Source organism: Anomalospiza imberbis, chromosome 1 (genome assembly GCF_031753505.1).
Source record: "Anomalospiza imberbis isolate Cuckoo-Finch-1a 21T00152 chromosome 1, ASM3175350v1, whole genome shotgun sequence".
Taxonomy (NCBI): domain Eukaryota; kingdom Metazoa; phylum Chordata; class Aves; order Passeriformes; family Viduidae; genus Anomalospiza; species Anomalospiza imberbis.
This window is the reverse complement of record NC_089681.1, coordinates 112,695,953-112,715,822: the sequence shown is the minus strand read 5'-3', so window position 1 is coordinate 112,715,822 and position 19,870 is coordinate 112,695,953. Positions and strand designations below refer to the sequence as shown.

The 19,870-nt window shown below is 36.4% G+C and overlaps 2 protein-coding genes across 9 annotated transcripts in view; both read right to left on the bottom strand.

Moving 5' to 3' along the window:
- NEK10 (NIMA related kinase 10) overlaps window positions 1-8,836 on the bottom strand; it is a 77,683-nt gene extending 68,847 nt beyond the window's left edge. The window contains 11 exon segments of the mRNA XM_068187115.1: window positions 176-266; window positions 1,245-1,324; window positions 2,343-2,410; window positions 2,745-2,829; window positions 3,372-3,413; window positions 3,877-3,972; window positions 6,269-6,356; window positions 6,850-6,953; window positions 7,116-7,165; window positions 8,060-8,136; window positions 8,456-8,836. Of these exon segments, the coding sequence (XP_068043216.1) occupies window positions 176-266; window positions 1,245-1,324; window positions 2,343-2,410; window positions 2,745-2,829; window positions 3,372-3,413; window positions 3,877-3,972; window positions 6,269-6,356; window positions 6,850-6,953; window positions 7,116-7,165; window positions 8,060-8,136; window positions 8,456-8,529 (855 nt within the window). The 5' untranslated portion in view covers window positions 8,530-8,836.
- Window positions 8,837-14,164: 5,328 nt separating this feature from the next.
- SLC4A7 (solute carrier family 4 member 7) overlaps window positions 14,165-19,870 on the bottom strand; it is a 154,867-nt gene continuing 149,161 nt past the window's right edge. For all 8 annotated transcript variants that reach the window (XM_068206487.1, XM_068206541.1, XM_068206497.1 and 5 more), the window contains one exon: window positions 14,165-18,613. In XM_068206487.1, the coding sequence (XP_068062588.1) occupies window positions 18,532-18,613 (82 nt within the window). In that variant the 3' untranslated portion in view covers window positions 14,165-18,531. The remainder of the gene's footprint in view (window positions 18,614-19,870) is intronic.

Below are 19,870 nucleotides of genomic sequence, written 5' to 3'. Positions count from 1 at the left end.
AATTACAATGAAACTTCTGGAAAAGATTTTGCTACATCAGTGTATGACTGAAAATACACAGGTATCAGAATTTGACCTTGGGTATATTCAAATGGCACATTTTCTATTTCCTCTAAATACACACATCCCTAAATAAAAAAGTCAAAATTTATTTTAACACAATTAATCCACACACAAAGTCTCACCTGTTAGAGAGAAAATTGTGTTCATGTAATATCACCAGCAAGTTCTCAACAATCTCACTTATCTCCTCCCTACATTCTGGACTACAAATTAATCATTTATATCAGATGAAATTATATGAAAAACACACATTGCTCTTTAGCCTTCTTCTTTGTACATTTGATTTTTTTTTTCCCCAAGTCTTGAGTAATAATATCAAATTGTGCACACAAGCACTTAAAGCCACAAATATATGCTGGGTTAAGAGAAACAGTGCAACAATTTTCCAGTTTTCCCAGTAAAAAAAAAAAAAAAGTAAATGTGGATGCGTAAAAATAAAGACACAACTATATTTTGTGTCTTACTGGTAATTAAGCAAATGGAGTACATTTTTAAAAACAACCACAATTTCTATGAACATTTGTAATATACTCCAAACTCTTTCTTGCCCAGTCCAAATGTAACACAAAATCCTACATTACATTCAGTGAAGAAAGTTAAATGGAAGTTGAAAATGCGTGTATAACATCATTTAAATTAACACAGACATTAAAAACAAATTAAAGTGAATCAGAGTTTTGGGAAATTTGGTAGACAGCAGATCAATAATAGCAGTTTTTCTCCTATAATACCATTATAGATGAAAGTTACTCTGTCCCCCTTCTGCTCTTTTTCCCCCTTTTTATCTTTATTTAACCATTAATTAATGAGAAGAGGGCACATATACATGGATTTGGCTGTATGAGTTCATTATTTACTACACTAAGCAATATTCTACCTGATTATTGTGAGGCACTGTTATATTAAGCTAAGAACAAAATATTTTTATATGCAGGAAGTCAGTAGGAGTTCCAGAATCCTTCATGAGGATTGCAAAGACAGATTCTGTGATTCCAGTCTTGCAGAGCCATCCACATAAACAAGAAGTCTGCTGCCAGGACCAATGTTTCCATTTAGTTTCTATTGCTTCAATATAAAATTAAAAACATTTAAGTTTTCCTCATAAAGAGTAGTTTTAATATTGAGTCAAGAGAAAACATTAAAAAGATTTTGTTAATTATAGCACATTAGGTTGAACCTACCATTCTGCTGAGCTAGTCAGGGAAAGAAGGGCACCAAAAAACTCATGGCTGTCTCTGGCAGATAACAAATTTACTAGGGTCTGGGAAAAAAAATGAAACGAGCTAAGTGAATGTGTGATTCTGTGTAAATATAAAGTATATTGTTTTTTTTTTAACTCAAATAGAAATATTTCTTGAAAAGTAAAATTAAGATACCAAATCCTTATACAATATGTTAAAAGTCTTAGATACATTTAAACTACACTTAAATATACACCTAAAATCTTTGAATACACCCAGTAGGACAAGCAAGGATGTTTCTTCTCCATCTACAATTAGTATTTCTTTGGTTGCTAAAGCATCTCTATTACACCACTGTAAAAAACTGATTTTGTGTAACACTTCAGAACCCCAAATCAAGCCTCCTGAAGTAAAAAGTTAATATGCAACTTATATTTAAACAGCACAGTAATTTAAGGCCCTGCCTGTATTTCTGCTCATGATTAATATCCAAGTAAACTCTGCATTTGTCTAGATTCTCTAAAAATAGGTTGTCTGATACTATATGATCACAATTGCCATTGTTTTTCTGCAGCATGATAGAATCATGAAAACCTAGTTACACTGATTTTGATTTCAACTGTATCTCAGTTTAGCCACAAACCAGCAAAAGTCAAGTACATATTCTTAGACTGATGGTAATATATAGCAAGGGATGTCTGAGTTGACACAGAAAAAAACTACATCAGAAATCTATGTAAGAAAACTTTAAAATATATTTACATTTTAAAAGTATATAAACCTATTTGAATCATAGTAATGTGTAGCTCAGGACAGTGTATACATGAGTGCTACTTTTTATATGAACAAATGTTTAGTCCAAATGTCTACAATCTCTTTATCTCAAACAGCCAATAATCATACATCAGACCAATTAACTTACAGAGAAGAACTTATTTGTATGACACTATTAATACATCTGTAAAACACAGAGGTTATCTTACCTTACAAGCCTGACAAGGTAAGGAATTTAGTCCCACCTAGGTCAAATCTGAAAAGCATGCGTTATTGTATTAAGTAGCTAATTAAACAAAATCAGCAATTTTATAAAGCACTTACTTTATGTGCTTCACTTGCAATAACTCATTCTCTTTGATTTCTAACAGCAGCAAGCTTTTGGAAAATATCTGTGGAACAAAGGAAGACACACATTGACTCTTTCTCACTAATATTTTTATTTTACCAGTCAGATAACAGAGCAAAACACTGTATAAATTCTTTGAACCATAACTAGCTCAATTTACTCTTTTATTTCAATGCATAAAAAGATACTAATTTCTTAAAGAGATATTACTTATGCAGAAAAACAAGCTGCTCCCTTCTACAGGAATTTTAGCTTTTACTCATGTGATGATGCCTACAGTGAATATACTATCTTATTTAATGACCACCTGAAGTATTTTCAGCATTTTAAGCCTCACACAAAACGTTGCGAGTAGCCTTATCATTTATGTTATCAGCACTTAGATGTCATGTTGACCGACTTGTCTACTTTATGCTGCTCTTCTCTGTAATTAAAATAACGATTTGCTGCTGTTTCCATAAACTACAAGTAGGGGAGGAAAAATAAAGGATACCATTAGGAAAAAAAGTTTGCAGACTTCATAAACCTAGACTGTTCTGCACAGGTAGAGCCTGTAGGTGGTGCATCTGTTTCATGAAAAATATTCTGTAATGCAATAGTAGTGTAGCCCCAAGGTTTAAACCTGCTTGGACATTTAAAAAAACCCATTCATTTTATCAGTGTGCTGTTCCCTTTGCAAAGTTATTTGCGACAGTGCAGGGTGACTTTGCTCATCTCCCTTCAAAAGTCTACAGTTTCTTTTGACTGAACCAAAAGAAATGTTGAATTTTCTAATTTTTCTCCCACTTCAGAAGGCATTTCTTAAGTCTCCTAACCACAAGTCCTAGATAAATGCAGCTAAATTATAGGACAGTTGTTTTGAAAACTAGTGAAAACAGAGGAACAGACTCACTTCTTTCCATAAATCAAGACTACCTGTACACTGCTTTTTACAGTATTTATCATTCTAATCATAATAAACTGACAGGCAACATAATGGACAAAGGTACTATGAGGAATTCTACCTGAGCTAGATTTTCAATTCCACCTAGGCTGTGGAGCATTTCCTACAGGAAAAAAAAAAAAAAAAGGAGTTCAGAAAGTAGATAAATAAAAACACAAGAGGTGAAATGTTAAAGGTTCTTAAAGTGGAGCTTTCAATTTCAGTAACCATATCATAGGAATTTTACATATCTTTATGATAAAGTCAAATACCAAGTCTAGGGTTCAGAGCAATGACCAAGCCATCTGTTATGGAGATTTACAGTTTCTTTGTTAGGGTCAGCAACAACAGACACGACATAAGAAATAACAGAAATTGAGCAAGTTATGCAGTAATGGCAGAAAACCACTCTTGAAATCTGTTTATTTGCAATTCCCATCCTAACATATAGACATATAGATACATATATGTACATGTGCATTCATAAGAACAAATGTTTTTACACACAAGCACCAACAAAACTCGTACACATGACACTTACATGCATCCCCTTATCCAAGCAAGAAACAATATTTTGACATACTGACCTGGAAGCATGGATGCCTTATTAATAATCTCAAGCAGATTAATACTCTAAGAAAATGGATGGACGGAGCTTGAATAACCCATTGCCTGTAAATTAAATATTCGAAATATAAACCAAATGCAATTTTAAAAGTGTTTAAATACTTAAATAAAACAGCTTGATTCAGGATCAATTGACTAGATGATTAGTGAGCTACAAAAACTGTTCAACATACTATACCATAGAACTTTTAATACCATTTATATTCAAACACAGTAGCAGCTATAAAAAAATTTATTACATTATATGAGCATTACCAGCCATCACTTATTACCACTAGACTGATGAGGGAAAGTACATACTCATCTCTAATAACAAACTAACTGTGCTTTGATATAAACTTTTAGTGGTTGAATTGAGGCCCAAAAGAGCAAAGTAAATGAGAAACCACAGAGCAAACTTCAGTGCACAAAATAAACTTATGCAAAAATATGAGTGCTACAGAAGTAAAAATAGCTATATTTAAAATATTCTTTTGAATTATCATAATCTATCCAGGCTTTTAAAAGCTCTAATTCTATTATGATGGAAATAAATTGCTACTTAGTTTAAATGTTCTTGAAATAGGATTGTATTTCCATATAGAACTTCCTCCTTTATATTTCTCCATATGATTCACCAGCATAAGACATGGCAGAAAATGCAAATCAGGTTTGCAAAAAGTGTCCAGGGGCAGTAATCCTGCATAAAATACCAGTAATGGAATCACTATTTCCATTGCCTGTTTAAAGTATATATCCCCATTTCCCTATTTAAAATAAATCTAAAATTGGACATCTTTGCCATGTGGGTTTTTTTTTTTTGTTGTTGTTGTTTTAACTGAGAGGACAAAATTTGTTTGGATAGGTTTCTTGGAAACAGAAAAAGTGTATGGGTCATGGCAGTTCTCTTCCCATTTCATCATTTGCAGTTGGGAATGATGCCAATAACTAAAAATACTTCCATAAAAATAAATGTTTTACAAATAGATACTAAGAAACTCTCAGCCCTTTTATGCCAATATTCTGCCCAAAGTAATACCATTTTTCATTATGATTCCAAAATTGGCTACTTCAGAACAGCACAAAACTTTCATGGAGAGAAAACAGCAACCATATACCTGCATGCAAAATTTGTACATCAGATTTTAAAGTGGCCTGAAGATTTTACCATGGTGGACATGGTAATATCCATTACCATGGACATGAGCCTGATTAATATTTGAGAGCCCCTTCTACTACAGTTACATTTACAATACACATTACTAGGCACACCAGCTTATCTACATATCTACTAATTTATGCTTGTTTCACCAACCTTGCCTGGGTGCTTTTATTCTTAATACAAGAGGCTTGTTTTGACATATCACTATTACAAAGAACCACCAAAGAAAACCAAAAAATAAGCCAAGTATGTCACAATGTATAAACAGAACTTGGGAAATCACAGTTTAAGCCATTCTTGTATTTCCGGCAAATGAAGCAGAGCCACTGACTTCCCACTGGTGAGTACTGAGTTCACATGCAAAAAGAGGTACCAGATTTAAAAATCACTTAAATAATCTGACATTTAGATAATCAAAGAAGAGACCTCTAGTTCCCCAGCTGGTTCTGAATAAAGGTGGAAGCAAACTATGTGGTGTTTTTAGATTCCTCTAGTAGTTTCCTATTAATACCTTTAAATGCTCTAGGATTCCATCTTTAAACTTCTGTACCACTTAAGGGGTATTTTAGAAAATGTATTTGGGCTTTAAAAAGGAAAATATAATACACTGCAAAGGAGTATAGTAAAAAAATCCTGAAAAAATATTTCCTTTTTTCCTGAAAATATCTTTCTCTGCCCCCTCTATTTTTGTAAGGTCCTGTACTTTTTCCTCACATAAATGAGAGCAGCATAAGAAAAGGTATTACCCTTTCCAATCCTGTCATACACAGAAATACAAATACACAGAAACAAGTGGCATCAACTCATCTGAATTTTATGGAAACCATTGGCCTTTCATTATAAAAGCAGCAGTCCATAAAATACAAATAGAATCAGTAAAATAAATTAGAAAAGCAAATCACAGATTACAGACACCATGTGCAGATGAATGATCAAGAAAACATAGCAGTTAGAAATTTGGTCATCCAAGTTGTGTCATATACCCAGTCCTTCGTTCTTCTGTTCCACTAATCTGGGCATTGCTCCTCAAAACCAATACACAAGTGGTTATTTAATACAACCACAAGTGCTGCTGGTAATTTCCACAGAAAGGTGTGTTATTGTAACAATATGGGATATTATCCATGCGTCTTGCTTCTTCACTGAAAATAAGAAAGAGTGGCCCTCCTTCTTGGTTATGAATGTGTTTCATATACTGATCTGCAGGCAAGTCTGTCCTTAACTAAAGTTGTAAAGATATCTTGAAACAGCTGATGCTTGGGATGCTTGTTAAAATTTCTATCATTCTTGTGGGTCACACTAAAAAGGAAGAAAAAAAGAAAAATGGTGAATTGCAAATTAACTTTCCACAAGACAGTTTTTTCCTGCTACGACTTAACATTAGCAACAAAAACTAAGAAATGTCATATCAGCAGTTATCACAGAATTACATGATTTCAGATTTCCAGACATTAACAGTCTGTCTCGTGCATAATTTGGAACTATCAGAATAGTATAACTTTTCCAAATAAAGAAACTATCACTATTTAAAATGAGTTTATTAACTCTTACCAGTATACTCTGCTGAGTGGGAAAGGTTGAAACTTACAAAGGCAGGAATATAAAGAATTAGTTTTAATTCAAGTATGTAATTCCCATCTCAAATACTGGATTAACATGAAAAATACAAGTGCCTTCAACACCTAAACAAGGTGATACCCTCAGATACATAAAGGTGTCTCTTGTTCACAGATATGAGTGTGTCATCATCAGCTTTTAATTATTTTTACCTAAATTTTTACCTAAGTTTTACCTAAATTTTTCAAGCTCAACAGCTTCTGTTGATTCTTGCCATTGACCATCAGACTTTTGTTCATTGCTTTTGACATTTTGCCAACTTCTTGTCTGGTTTGACCACTTTCAAAATATATAGCTGGAAGCTAAGGAGGGAAGGGATAGTAGTCATGAGGCAAACACTGCATTTTGAGTTTTCTGAGAATATTCTCAAGCAAAAATACCTTTTCTCAAGTTCTGACTTGAACTTTGGTCCTAAAGTTTGCCATTATAGAATACACAAACCTCCTCTGGAAAAGAAAACTGACGTGGTAGAAAACTGATGCAAAGCAAGACTGAAAAACAAGTACGGAGAGCTAAGTAAAAGGTGAAAAATGGCATCTTTTTAAATTTATGATAGCAAAGCTCAACAAAATCTGCAACACATGCTCATTATCTGTGTTTCTTACCTGTCCCAATTCCACAATTGCACAGCCGTCACATTCTTTTAGGTTGTACAACTCACATGTTTCAGCTTTCTGCTCAGAAGCAATTCCAGGCCTCTAACCAGGTAGAAAGTGCATAACTCCTACCTCACATGGATGAATCCTTTAGTCATTTTGTCATATCTTTTTACAGAATTAAAAGGGAGGAAATGTTCTGTGATTCCAAAGACTCACACCCATCATCATGTGTTGGTTTTCTTTGCTTCAAATGGCAAATAAAAGCTTCACTAAGTGAGTTGAGGTGAAGGAGAATTGACTTTCTCCTGTAAGTTGGTATTTAAGCCCTGGATGTTTTTAGCTGAAGTGTTATTCTTCAAAGACAAACTGTTTATGGTTAAAATGCTGATCTTATTTTATATTCTTTACCACTCTCCCCCACGCTGTTACTCACACATCTTTAAGCCTACCTTTCGTGTGACATTGCGAAAGGGCACAGAAGAAAACCAATCTGCTAGGCTACTTTTAATATATGCAACAATAACCGGATAAAACCTGCTCAAGGTACAAAATAAAGCATTTTCCTATTAAAATAAAAAAATATGGTATAGTAGAATGGGAAGTTTCACTCTTTTTTCCCATTCTAAATGTGATTTGTCCCACACAGGTCTAGTGTTGCCAAGAAGAAAGACATCCACTACTCAAGATTTTGCTAACATGTTTTAGTCATTATAGTATACAATGTTCTAAACATATGCCAGAAACCATAATCACCATTAATTATAATTAAAAAGCATATTTAATTACAGTTATTGAAAAATAGCTGTTGGCTCCTTGACTGAACACTTAAGAGAGACTGAAGCCTTTTTAGATCAGAATAATCCCTAGGAAGAAACCACAACAGCATGTGTTAATAGTTACATAAAAGTATTTCCATAAATGTAAAGAAAGTCAATAAGCAACAGTGCTACTGACAGAAAATAAAGTTTTCTAGTGTTGCCTGGTGTCCACATTTTAGGTACAGAAGAATTTACAGCTTCTCCAGAATGCCTTAAATCAACAAAGGTGTAAATAAACTTTGTGACCAGAGTAACAGTTGTCATGTTTATAATGCACTTCAAATTGAAGCATTCTGCTTTGGCAGCCAGTGTAAATTCCACACGAGTCCTGCTGAAGTTCAAAGTAAAACGTTAGATACTATACCTCATAGAGATCCTGGGAGGCTTTTTTTCTATTGCTTTTTCGGTGCTTTTCAACTTTTTGTCCTGATCAGGCATTGTGTATCACTATTATCATTATGGGGTTAAAAACTCTTTTCCTTAAAAGCAAAGTAGATACAAAGAATTATATCACTGCAGCAAAAGGAATATGTTTACTTACAGAACCAACTGATACTGCTTTTAGAAAAAAAAAAAGAACAGCTTTGCATTTTCTCAGCATGAAGCCTTGGGCACTATATCAGGATATCCTTTGAAATTCCAGATATTAATAAGAAAGCTTTTAACTTAACATACAGAAACCTTAGTTTTCCAACATATGCGTAGACAATACTCTCTTGCTCTTTGATGTATTTTTTTATTAGGACTTTTCTTTCATCTTCTTGCCATTATTTCTCTGTGAATTTGACGGTTATGTTACAGCAATGCTTACAGGCTAACATCAAGGTTTGTCAACAACAAGCTGTTGTCCAGACAACAGAGAATTTACTAGTTATATCATCCAAATAAACAAGTCAAATAAAGGGTAGAAAAAGGAGGTATCTGACAAAAAAATGAGACGCATACAGTGAGTTCAGAGACGTGATTCTCCCCCTCTACTTGACTCTCCTGAGACTCCACCTGGACTACTGCATGCAGCTCTGGGGCTCCCATCAGAAGACCAACAGGGACCTGTTGGAGGGAGTCCAGAGGGCTACAAAGAGGATCAGAGGGCTGGAGCACCTCCCCTGTGCTGAGAGAAGCTGAGTTGTTTGGCCTGGAGAAAAGAAGGCTCCAAGGGAGATATTCAGCAGCAGCTCACTACCTAAAGGGGTCTACAAAAGAGTTGGAGAGGGACTTTTTACATGGGTATGTGGTGTTAGGACAACTTCTCTGGGGTTGCCCAGAGAAGTTGTGGACATCCCTGGAAGTGTCCAAAGTCAGGCTGGATGGAGCTGTGATCAACCTGATATATAGTAACAGGTGCCTCTGCCATGGCAGAGACTTGGAAGTCGATGATCTTAAGGTCTCTTCCAACCCAAACCATTCTATGAATCTATGATCACACAGTCTGCCAAAGAATAGCAGAAATTTTCAGCAGTTTAGAATCTAGGCCTTCTGAATGCCTTATAACAAACCTACCTGCTTTCCTTGCAGTGGGACACACAGCTCCTTTCCACAGATGAGCAGATCTATATGGCATGGCTTCATCAGGGTCATTATGACACATTAAATCCCTACATAAAACCATTCAATCTGTAGGTCTGACTTCCCACAAAAGCCCTAACCTAGTCACTTTCACAGTACCCAACACCTGTTCACTGAAAATCTTCTAAAGCCCTAGAAAAATACAGAAAGACATGGAAAGAGGATATTCAAGAGGAATTTTTTGCTGCAACAAAAGCAACTATATTGATGCAGGTTCTTCTCTGAGTGAAAAAAAAAAAGAATGGTCAGGCACAGGCTGGTGCTCTAGAACTGTCCTAGAGAATTACACACAGCTCTAGCATATTGGTAGAGTACTTTCAATTTAAAAACCAAGGCTATATAATACCACTGTCTGATCCTTTCTATCTATTTTACTGTTCACTAAACATGGACTGTTTGGATGTTCCCTTTGTTGTGTCCTTAATGGGATTTTCTGTATCAAACCTGATGGCCTCCTTTTCTTGCTGGCAGTGTAGAATTCCTCGGATACTGATTTTTATTTCTCCTCCTCATAAAGGCAAAGAAGAAGAAAACTGGTAATGAAACAAAAGCATTGTAAACTCGCAGAAGCTGCTCCTTCCCAAATGAACATCAGAGTAATTTTTCCAGTTATACAACCTCACATCACAGAACTACCCAAAATGCAACTGTTGACAGTATGAACTCATGCACTGTATTAAATCCCTCTCGGAAGCGGCCTGTAAGCCCATTTCATCCATGTCTAGTCTTTTAAATAAGCCTTTATCCTAGCACAGGGAATCATTGATCTGGATCCACAAGAAACTTCCCTGCTCTCTTCTATGCATCTGCTCAAGAAGGTTATTAAAAAACACCCCAGAACACTTCTGTGGTGCCAATTATTACCGTGGAATGAATAAAAACAGGATTTGTTTTACCACTCAGCAGACCAAAGTACTGAGTTCAGTGGTTTTGAATGCAGTTTGCTCAAAGCATTTATTTCCTTTGCTTAAAGTACATTAAAAGTTAAGAGAGCCATGTATATTGCTAAGCTTTAAGAATCCTCAGGAGTAAGAATTTCCATGTATTATTTCAGTGATATTCTTATATCATCTTCCCAGTACCCTGTCCATTTGGAATATTACTGAGGCATGACACAATACAATAAGCACCTCACATATGCACAGTAGGAAATACTGTGAAACTCACAAATTGTCTACTTGACCATGAGTATGTGTGCACAAAGAACAGATTTCAACCAATTAAAGAACAACCAAACCACACACAACTTGTTCATGAGCAAACAGAGTTAAACCTTAAAATTTTTAGTATCCCGTGAAATCCTTGGATTAACTCTCCAAACTACAGACAGCAGGATTCCCAATACGGCTATGATTTAATCCAGAACTGTTAGGTCTTTGTGATTATTTAGAACATTTTACAGCTGTCAACCAACCTTACTTTAGGGCTGCCATTCCAATTCTAATGCTACCTTGGTAAAGATGAAATAGAATAACAGAAGAAAAACATTTTAAGGTTTGTTGCCATTACAGATCTAAAAGTCCCTGTGTGAAATGGAACCTGATAAACATCAAGCCACATTCCCTTCACTGCTGCTGAGACTAAAGGGACACTGGTCACTCAAGGATACAGCACTCCCCTAGTTCTGAGGACTCACCCTGAGGTTACCTCTCTGTTTCCTAGAGGCCAACAAGTCAGCACAGGTCAGGAAGCCCTTCAAGAAAGAGGCCAGCTCTGGCCACAGACTGACCCTACACTGACCTCTTTAGTCTGTCAGCCCAGCATTATCTCAGAGGCACAGCTCACTGGATTGGGAAACCTGATTCAGGCTACAAATAATCTCTCCTACTTTAGCCCTGATTGCCTTGTCTCCAAAGTACTTCTACTGTACAAGGGCAGGGACAACATGCAGAAAGGAGGATTTATCCATGCAGCTTAGAATGTTATGCCCTTCACCTTACTACAGAGATTAGACTAATTAATTAACAGACAGCTGCCAGTGAAAATGGCTTTCCGCATTCCTTCCCTTCCCCTTCCACCAGCAATTCTTCTCTATTTCTTCAGCTGATCTGACCCAAACCTGAGCCAGTTTAGAGAGCTAAACACACAGAAAACGATACACTCCATTTATATTGTTAGCTTCCTACCAATGTAGGTCACTGTTACAGTGGCCTGATGAGCACCCCTGCTGACAGGACAGGAATGCTCAGGTGTAAATTCAGGGAGAAGAGCAGAGAAGCAGCCAGTTATTAGGTATAGGTAGGTATATTAGCACCATGAGTGAGGGGTAGACAAACAGAAACAATTCCATTTTCCTTCTATCAGCCAGAAACCTGAGAGAAAACAGACATTAATATTTCCTTACCTCCAGTTAGCTGACTTTCTTGAAGTCACCGAGTAAGTTCCCACCCCATGTTTCTTCTTTACTCGTGCCAGCAGAAATTTCCATGGATTCCATGGAGCCAGGCTATTCACTGTCCTCATAACTATCCCCCTGCTATGACACCAGCCATGAGGAATGTGTAAGAAACACACCAAACACTCACTAGTTGTGCCAGATAGAAACTGACAACTCTTTTAAAAGACCAGAGACACATTGAAAGAAAAATGCCTTTACAGCACAGTCTCACTTAATTCCATTTAAGACAATGAAATTAGAGCAATAGTAGTGCATTCATTTTAACTGGGGATAATTACATTTAATTAGTTATGTTGATTTAATTATATAGGAAGAGAGATGCATTCTGACAGCACTGGAATGCAGGATAAGACAAGAAATGCTCCAAGAACGCCGTCAGAAATGAAAGAATCCACATGATGAGAAAGAGGAGACAAAGGAATTACCCCAGACTTGATCTGTGGCCCAGTCTAGCATCTGTCCCAGATGACATAACCACATAAGCTTCAGAAGGTAGAAACAAGCCCCAAAACAAACAAAACCACAAAGAAGTGTTGGAGGATGAATCTACCCTCACTGACTACAGTGTAATGGTCTCTTCAACATGAAGATGGCTCACATTCCTTATAATCTTTATCAGCAATAACTAGCAGATATGGATAGTTTGTAAGCCAACTAGTTTCTAGATTTTTCCTTGAGCTCCTTTCTTAATCACTGCAGTGGCTGAATTCCACTGTCTAATCATACACAGGATAACAGGCTTAAGGTGGATAAAGAAGCAGTAGATATGGTGGCTTTAGTAAGACTTTTGATGCTGTTGCTGGATAGGAATGTATCTAATACCCTATCTAATACCATAAGCTGGGTCAGGTGAAGGTCAGGTGAAAATTCACTCCCTATAAGAGCAATTAGAAATATATTATTGTCAAAGCAGAAATGGACTCCAAACAGGGTCAAAATGATGGCAAAGGAAGCATCAAAGGTGATGAAAAATTCTCAAAAGGTACCTTTTCCTTATCCAGTCTGGTGGGAAAAAAGGGACTTCTGGCAGGCTTCCCCCCTTGTTATCAAAGAGCGTGGCAGTCATAATAGATCCTCACCAGGGATAGCCTGTGTCTAGGAAACTGTATTGAAGAACCCACACAGACAATGTTTGAAGAATATTTCTTTAATTCTATTTAAATGAATCCATATGGAAATCTATGTGTTTGCTACACACAAAAACTTCCACATGCATTTATGTGTCTCAATCTTTCTTTGGAGAGTCTCTAAAGGTTAACAAGGGTAAAGTTAGGGATCACTGCTGTTTTGGGATTGTCTTTTGCTTTTTTTCTTTTTGTTTTCCCTGTGTACCACCTCATTCCATAAATGGTCAGGCCTATTCTCAGATTGCTGGGTCCACCAAATGTCAGTCTCTTGGTTAATTTCCAGAGACTAACTACTTTCCTCTGTAGAGTTTGCCTAAATCCATCTTGTTAAACAGCAGTTCATATATTTAAGGAGGAAAAAAAAAAAAATAAAAGAAAATGAAAATAATAGGGGATTTCTGAGGTCTAGTGAGCAGCTCAGGTCAGTCGCAATTCGAGCATAACACTAGCTCTTTGAAGCTCACCCTCTCCACTCTCACTACCAAGCAGACCTTTATAGGGACTTATACCGCCATTCCTTAGAGCCCCTGGGAATCCCGACACTGTTCAACGCCTGCTGAAAGCGCAGAGCTGGTGAAGGAGCAGGGCTGTGGAGCACGTCATTAAGTGGAACGGGAGGAGGATTGGGACGCTGCACGGCCTTCCCTTTCCTTGACTGCACTCGCCGGGCCCTACCCTTGCGTGTCGCTGCCTTCCCGTCGCTCCCTCCCGCTCCCCGCGGCGCCTCGGCGGCTCCCCCGCCCCGGCCCCTCCGCGGCCCGGCTACGGCGGCGCTCGCACGGCCGGGACGGGACCCCTGGGCCAATCGCCTCCCCTCTTCTTGGCCCGCCGGCCAATCGCGAGCCGCCGTGCTGCGCAGTGCCGGGGCTCCCTGGCACCGCTTCCGCCCGGCGTCGTTGCCATGGGCACGGGGAAGCCCCGGCCCGGCCCGGCCCCAGCACCCCCCGGGCCCGGGGGACAATGAAAACAGAAGCGGCCCGAATGGAGTCCAGGAGATTGTTTATTGCTTTTACCAACTTTCTGAAACGTTACAAAAGATAGTTTTATTCTAGCAGTAATTAAAACAACACAAAGGCTGAATCACATTAAAGACAAGTCAGAGTTGTGTTTTCTGTATAAATTGAATATTGATTCTACAGTTGAAATAATGTTTTCATCTGCTTTGGATTGGTTTATAAAGTAAGAAAACGTCACTGTAATTAGAAAAGCAGTCATAAAAAATTCGAACCATACAGTATGTAATCACATTTCAAATAAAGAACATTAAAATCAAAACTGCAGTTCAGCTGCAAAAGCTGAACCTGGAAGACGCCTTCCACAGGAGCATCAGCAACAATGGAAAGGAAAATACTAGAAATGATGTGTCTTTCCAATAAAATCATTTAGAAAAGTATCGATTTTCAAACTCATTCATTATTCCAAATAAATGTCAACAGATACTAAATTCAATATGAAAGTGTCTTCAGGCAAAGTTCAATGCCAACTACAAAGTCCTATAAGTTTTCACTAAAAACATTATAAAATAAATCTGACAAACTTACTGAGCAAGTTGCTTTATTTATAGCACTACACTTATGCTGACTCAAAGCTGTGTGCATCTATAGTCTTAAAATTTGCCATAAAATAAATTACTGTTGGTATAAACAAAATATTTCCTACATTTTACTGTACTTGATAATTTTGTCCTAGATGAGTAATTAAAACATTACTAATCATAAGAAAGCAAAAAGACAACTAAGCTGCTGTGGTGCTCGCCTGACAGACTACACTTGTGAACTGGGAGTCATGAACCATTCACTTTATGATTTACAGAACCCATGTACAAGACAAACCCTTTAGAGCAGCGCAGGCTCTGCGACGTGACACCCATTTGGTACAGAAATATTTTACAGCCTGTCGAACCTGCCTTTGCAAAGGGCATGAATTAGGAAGTGACCACATAAAGACAGAGATGCAGGTGAAGCAAATGGTAACTTACGGGAGAACTTGCATTAAATGAAGAAAAAAATGGCCAAGATACTTGGTTGAAAAAGATCCCAAAACCATTAGGGCACCAAGTTCTACCCTGATGGGTTTTATGATGACAAACTTGGCAATTTGGAACATTTCACAGAACAATTATATAAAATATGTTATAGCTGCAAAATTAATCTACAAGGAAATTGTTGTTTACTTGGGCATATGTAAACAGAATGAAAAACATGTCACTGTAATATATATGAAAATGGTAAAGAGTTTTCTAGAATATAATTTAAACACAAAACTGCATTTTAAGTGATACATTTTAGATGATAATTTAAATGGAGTGGTCAAAATTAAGACCTACATTTCATGTAAACATTAATATTTATAAATAAATTAGAAAAAAAAAGAAAAAAGGAAAAAGAAGGGGGGAGGGGAAAAAAGAAAAAAAAAAAAAAAAAAAAAAAAGGGACTTCCTGAGGTGGCTCTGCAGCCAGGTACACAGTAGCACTAAACTCCATTCCAGGAAACCAAGGCATCTATAAAAAGTGCAGGGTTGTTTATTTTTCCTCTAGCTGTTGGAATGGAAATCCATTGGCGTAGTTTTACAGGGCTTAAGCCCTATGAAAAAAAAATAAAAATCAGTGCACAGCATTTGTCACTGCTCTTTTGCATCCATTAAGGCAAAACATACATCTCCATACAATAAACTACATCCTTAGCTGTTTTATTTTAATCTATGTGTGATTTTAAAGCAGAGAAGGTGTAAAATGAGCACTGTATCACTTATCCATACATTAGCAACAGGGATTTATGCACTAAATACCAGATCTTCTGTTCATATGGGAAGAAAGTGCAAGTATGACTATTGCCCAAGAACACTGGAACTAAAGGTCACTGTAAACTGGTTTGCCAAGTCATGGTATTTCTCACACTGATTAAAATATCTACACAATTAAATAAATACTGTGATTAGACTTGCGGGGCTTTGGTTTTGTTTCCTTTCAACATTACTCAAAATATACCCACTTCCTGTAATATTGACCAAAACATAACCCTTCTGAAGCAGAAATCAAATACAAGGTGTGCAGCACCATGGAACCCTGATTTCCAGCATTAAAGAGTTAGAAATCCAAGAGAATTCTAGTAATATTTTTGGGTCTTTGGAAACTGTTGCAGGACTGTGAACAGGAAGAGTAAAATACTATTGAGGGGACAGAAGTACTGTATTGTGGGTGATGCTACATAAAATGCTCAAAATATCTCTTCCCTCCTTGATTCAGAGGTAATTAGTAGTCAACTACTGACGTGCAGATGGGTGTTGTTTGGGGTTTTCTAAAATAATGTAGAAGGTTTAGAGAAACCATCTGCCGTAGTTTCGTTGTTATCTCAGTTTGATCAGAGGGAAACCATGGGTTATTTTCTGAAAGAGGACGAGTCAAACTAAGGCACAAGCTACACTACTATCTAAGAATGCAGGTCATTATACAGTATTAGTCAAACTGGTAATGCAGACCTTTCTTGCTTTGCCCCTGACCTGAGCCTGTTATGACAGTTTGGATACCATTATTCGTACTGCTGTACACTATGATGTCCTTCCTTTAAACTGTCTTCTCAGAATTCAGTTAAATGAAAAAAGGAAAAAAAAAAGTTAAATAATTGCATTACGTATAAAGGGAACAGTAACAGTCCATGTAACGTAAATACTATTTTTAAATGTTTCTATTTATTCCCACTCATTGCTTTATTTTTCTAATATACAGTTACCTTCTCTACAGGTGACACTTGGCTGAAGAGCACCAAAATTCCACCTCAAGTAGTATTTTCAGATAAAGTCAGCCCTCCTCCAGAATCAGCTCCTTTTGCAATTGTTGAGAATTTTATCACTTGGTCCATGGTAAAACTCCCAACTCTGCCAAAAGCAGAATTAAGCAAACAGCATCTTCTAGTATTAAATGAGCACAGATTCTAATTAAAGCAATTGTAATGCATCCAGAATGGGCTAGTGGCAATTCAGAATGTAAAGAGATAATGTTGGAAATTAAAGCCAAAAAAACTAAGGCATAAGGCAAAAAAATATTAAGAATGGAAACTGCGCAGGTTAGTGATCAAGATTTTCATTTATATATAAAATTCTCATTATTTCAAATATTATAATGCTAAAAACTAGAACTTGAAAATGTAAGTACATTTTCTGACTGCATCTTTATCAGTGGAGTCCCCAAAAAATCCCACTTACTTTAATAAATGAATATTTATTTTTTCAATTCATCTTACATGATAGAAATTTATACTAATTAAAATAAATAATGTGTTCAAAAATAAGTTGGTGTGCTACCATATATGCCCTTTACAACGGAGAGGATCAGAACTGTACATACAAATACCACAAGCAATTAGTAATCCATAAAATAATACTGATCATAAACCTATTCCAGAACTGAGCTACAACTAATTTAATCAAATACACAGTAAATTTAAAAATTTATTAACAAAGAAATATATTTGATGAAGATATGAAATACTTTAAAATCTTAAAGCTGAGTAAATCAGACACTGAAAATCGATGGAAAAAAATGTAAGCAAAAACAGGAAGAAAAGAATTCAAGAGTACTGACATGGTAAGTACGTATAATTTCCTATAGACCAATTGCTGCCTGTAAATCCAATTTATATTGTGTAAACATGGAGTGTCCAGAATGGCAAATACTGACTTGGGACTGTAACTACCATTACTGCACTCATACTGCTACTGGACAATAATGAAGACTCAACAGAATTCAAAAAACCAAAGAAAGCAGCACACCAGGGTATTTAGATGCATTTTAAGGCTTAACTAACCACCTGACTTAGGGCTCTAGGCCGCTCCTGTACAGTAGGAGAGACAGAATCAAAAAAACACTAGCATGGAGTGGAGACATAAAACACAGTAGTTCTTGTCAACAGCACATTAACATTTGTTCTATGAAACCACACTAAAAGTATACCCTGCAAAAACAAGCACTAATTGCCTGCATGGAAAACAAAACTTCTGTAGCGCACATTATAAACAGAGGTATTGCAAAATTTTAAGCTATGTGGACCAGTAATCATCAGCAAAAGCTGATGCACATATTGATTATTGAAAATAATAAGCATTCATTACAGTCTTCCTATTTAAAAATGAAAATAAAATTTCCAATAAAATAAATAGCTGAAGTGTGATTACCATTCATCTTATTTGCTGGGAAAATCTTTGCATTATGCAAGCATATCTACAGTGCCCTAAACAATGGCAGAAATTAAATATATGTTGCTCCTTAAACTGGAAATCACACTTCCATGGTATAATATCCTACAGTGATATATATACACACACAAATACACGCAATTCCCATTGGTTCCATTCTATAAAGATGTTTCAGCATCCACATATCTCACAACAGGGGAATTTTCCACTTCTATTTTCACACTTTCTGGTTTTTCAGGGCTGTTTGAAAACAAAGAAGAAAATGTAAAGTCTGGCCCACTTTAGGAAAGGTTAAATTTCAAATGTTTTATACTTCAAAATGAACAGTGAAAGTATTTACATAAGGATGCTTTGATGATTAGGCATTTCTATTACATTTTAGTAATTGTTAAATAATATTCACAGGAACAGTACAAACTTAAAAGAGAGAAAACACCAATACCTCATTCATAAATACCATCTCCAATTCCACTGCTTTTATTGATTTGAAACTGTTCATGCAAAACATCTTTCAAAACAAACAAACCAACCCCCAACACAGCCTGCAAAACTGTCTAGGTAAAAATACTCAAAAATACATAACAAGCAATATTACTGTATGTCTTTATTCTTGGGCAAGGAAACCATCTGTTCAAAAGAATGGGAGGACATTTCAGTCTGTACAAAAGGGGAAAACATACTTCCAACAACAGCAGAGGACAGTAAGAAACTTGTGTAAGTGTCCATTCAAGTTAGGCATAAGACCCTAAAGACAACCTGAACACCTGGCACCTGAACAACTGACACTCTTAGGGACACAGACACTGAATAGTGCCTGACTGAAGGACAATAAGGAACGTCCCAAGGTAGTTGGAAGTCAGTAGAAGATGAAATGGAACAGCCTAAGAGGAGAGTGAGTTTCAGAAGAGATGACACATTTGTAGAGTTGATCTTTAAGGAAAAAAATACATTAGAAATTCATGCAAAGAGAAAAATTCTGGATCTCCTTAGAAGATACAAGTGTGCTGGGACTCTACAGAGTCTGTAAACTACAATAGATGGTTGAGGTAAAAAGAAAAAGGCAATCGGCTCAATTCAGAAAAAGCAAAAAAAAAAAAAAATTACATATTTCTCTTTTTGGAATATATTATTTTTAATAAATCATGCCAACCCACACAATATGTCACCTGGAATTATAAAAGACATGCCTCCTTCGAACTGCATTAGTATTTGAATATAAATCTGAAAATAGCAGTGCCTATAGAACCATTTTCACCACAGCACTACATGTCTGTCTGTACCACCAGATGAAGACAGTTATGCAGAAACATCTTAGTAGAACTCAAATTAGCAATTTACTGGAAATTACTTTTGAATGACCAGTAGTGACACTTCTGAATCTCAACAGGATGCAAAGAAAGTATATCAAGTAACTAAAAACAGCAACCAATTGAGTTGAGCTCAGGCAGTCTGTCTTTCAACATTTTCAAGATTAATGCAATATCAGACTGCCTGTTA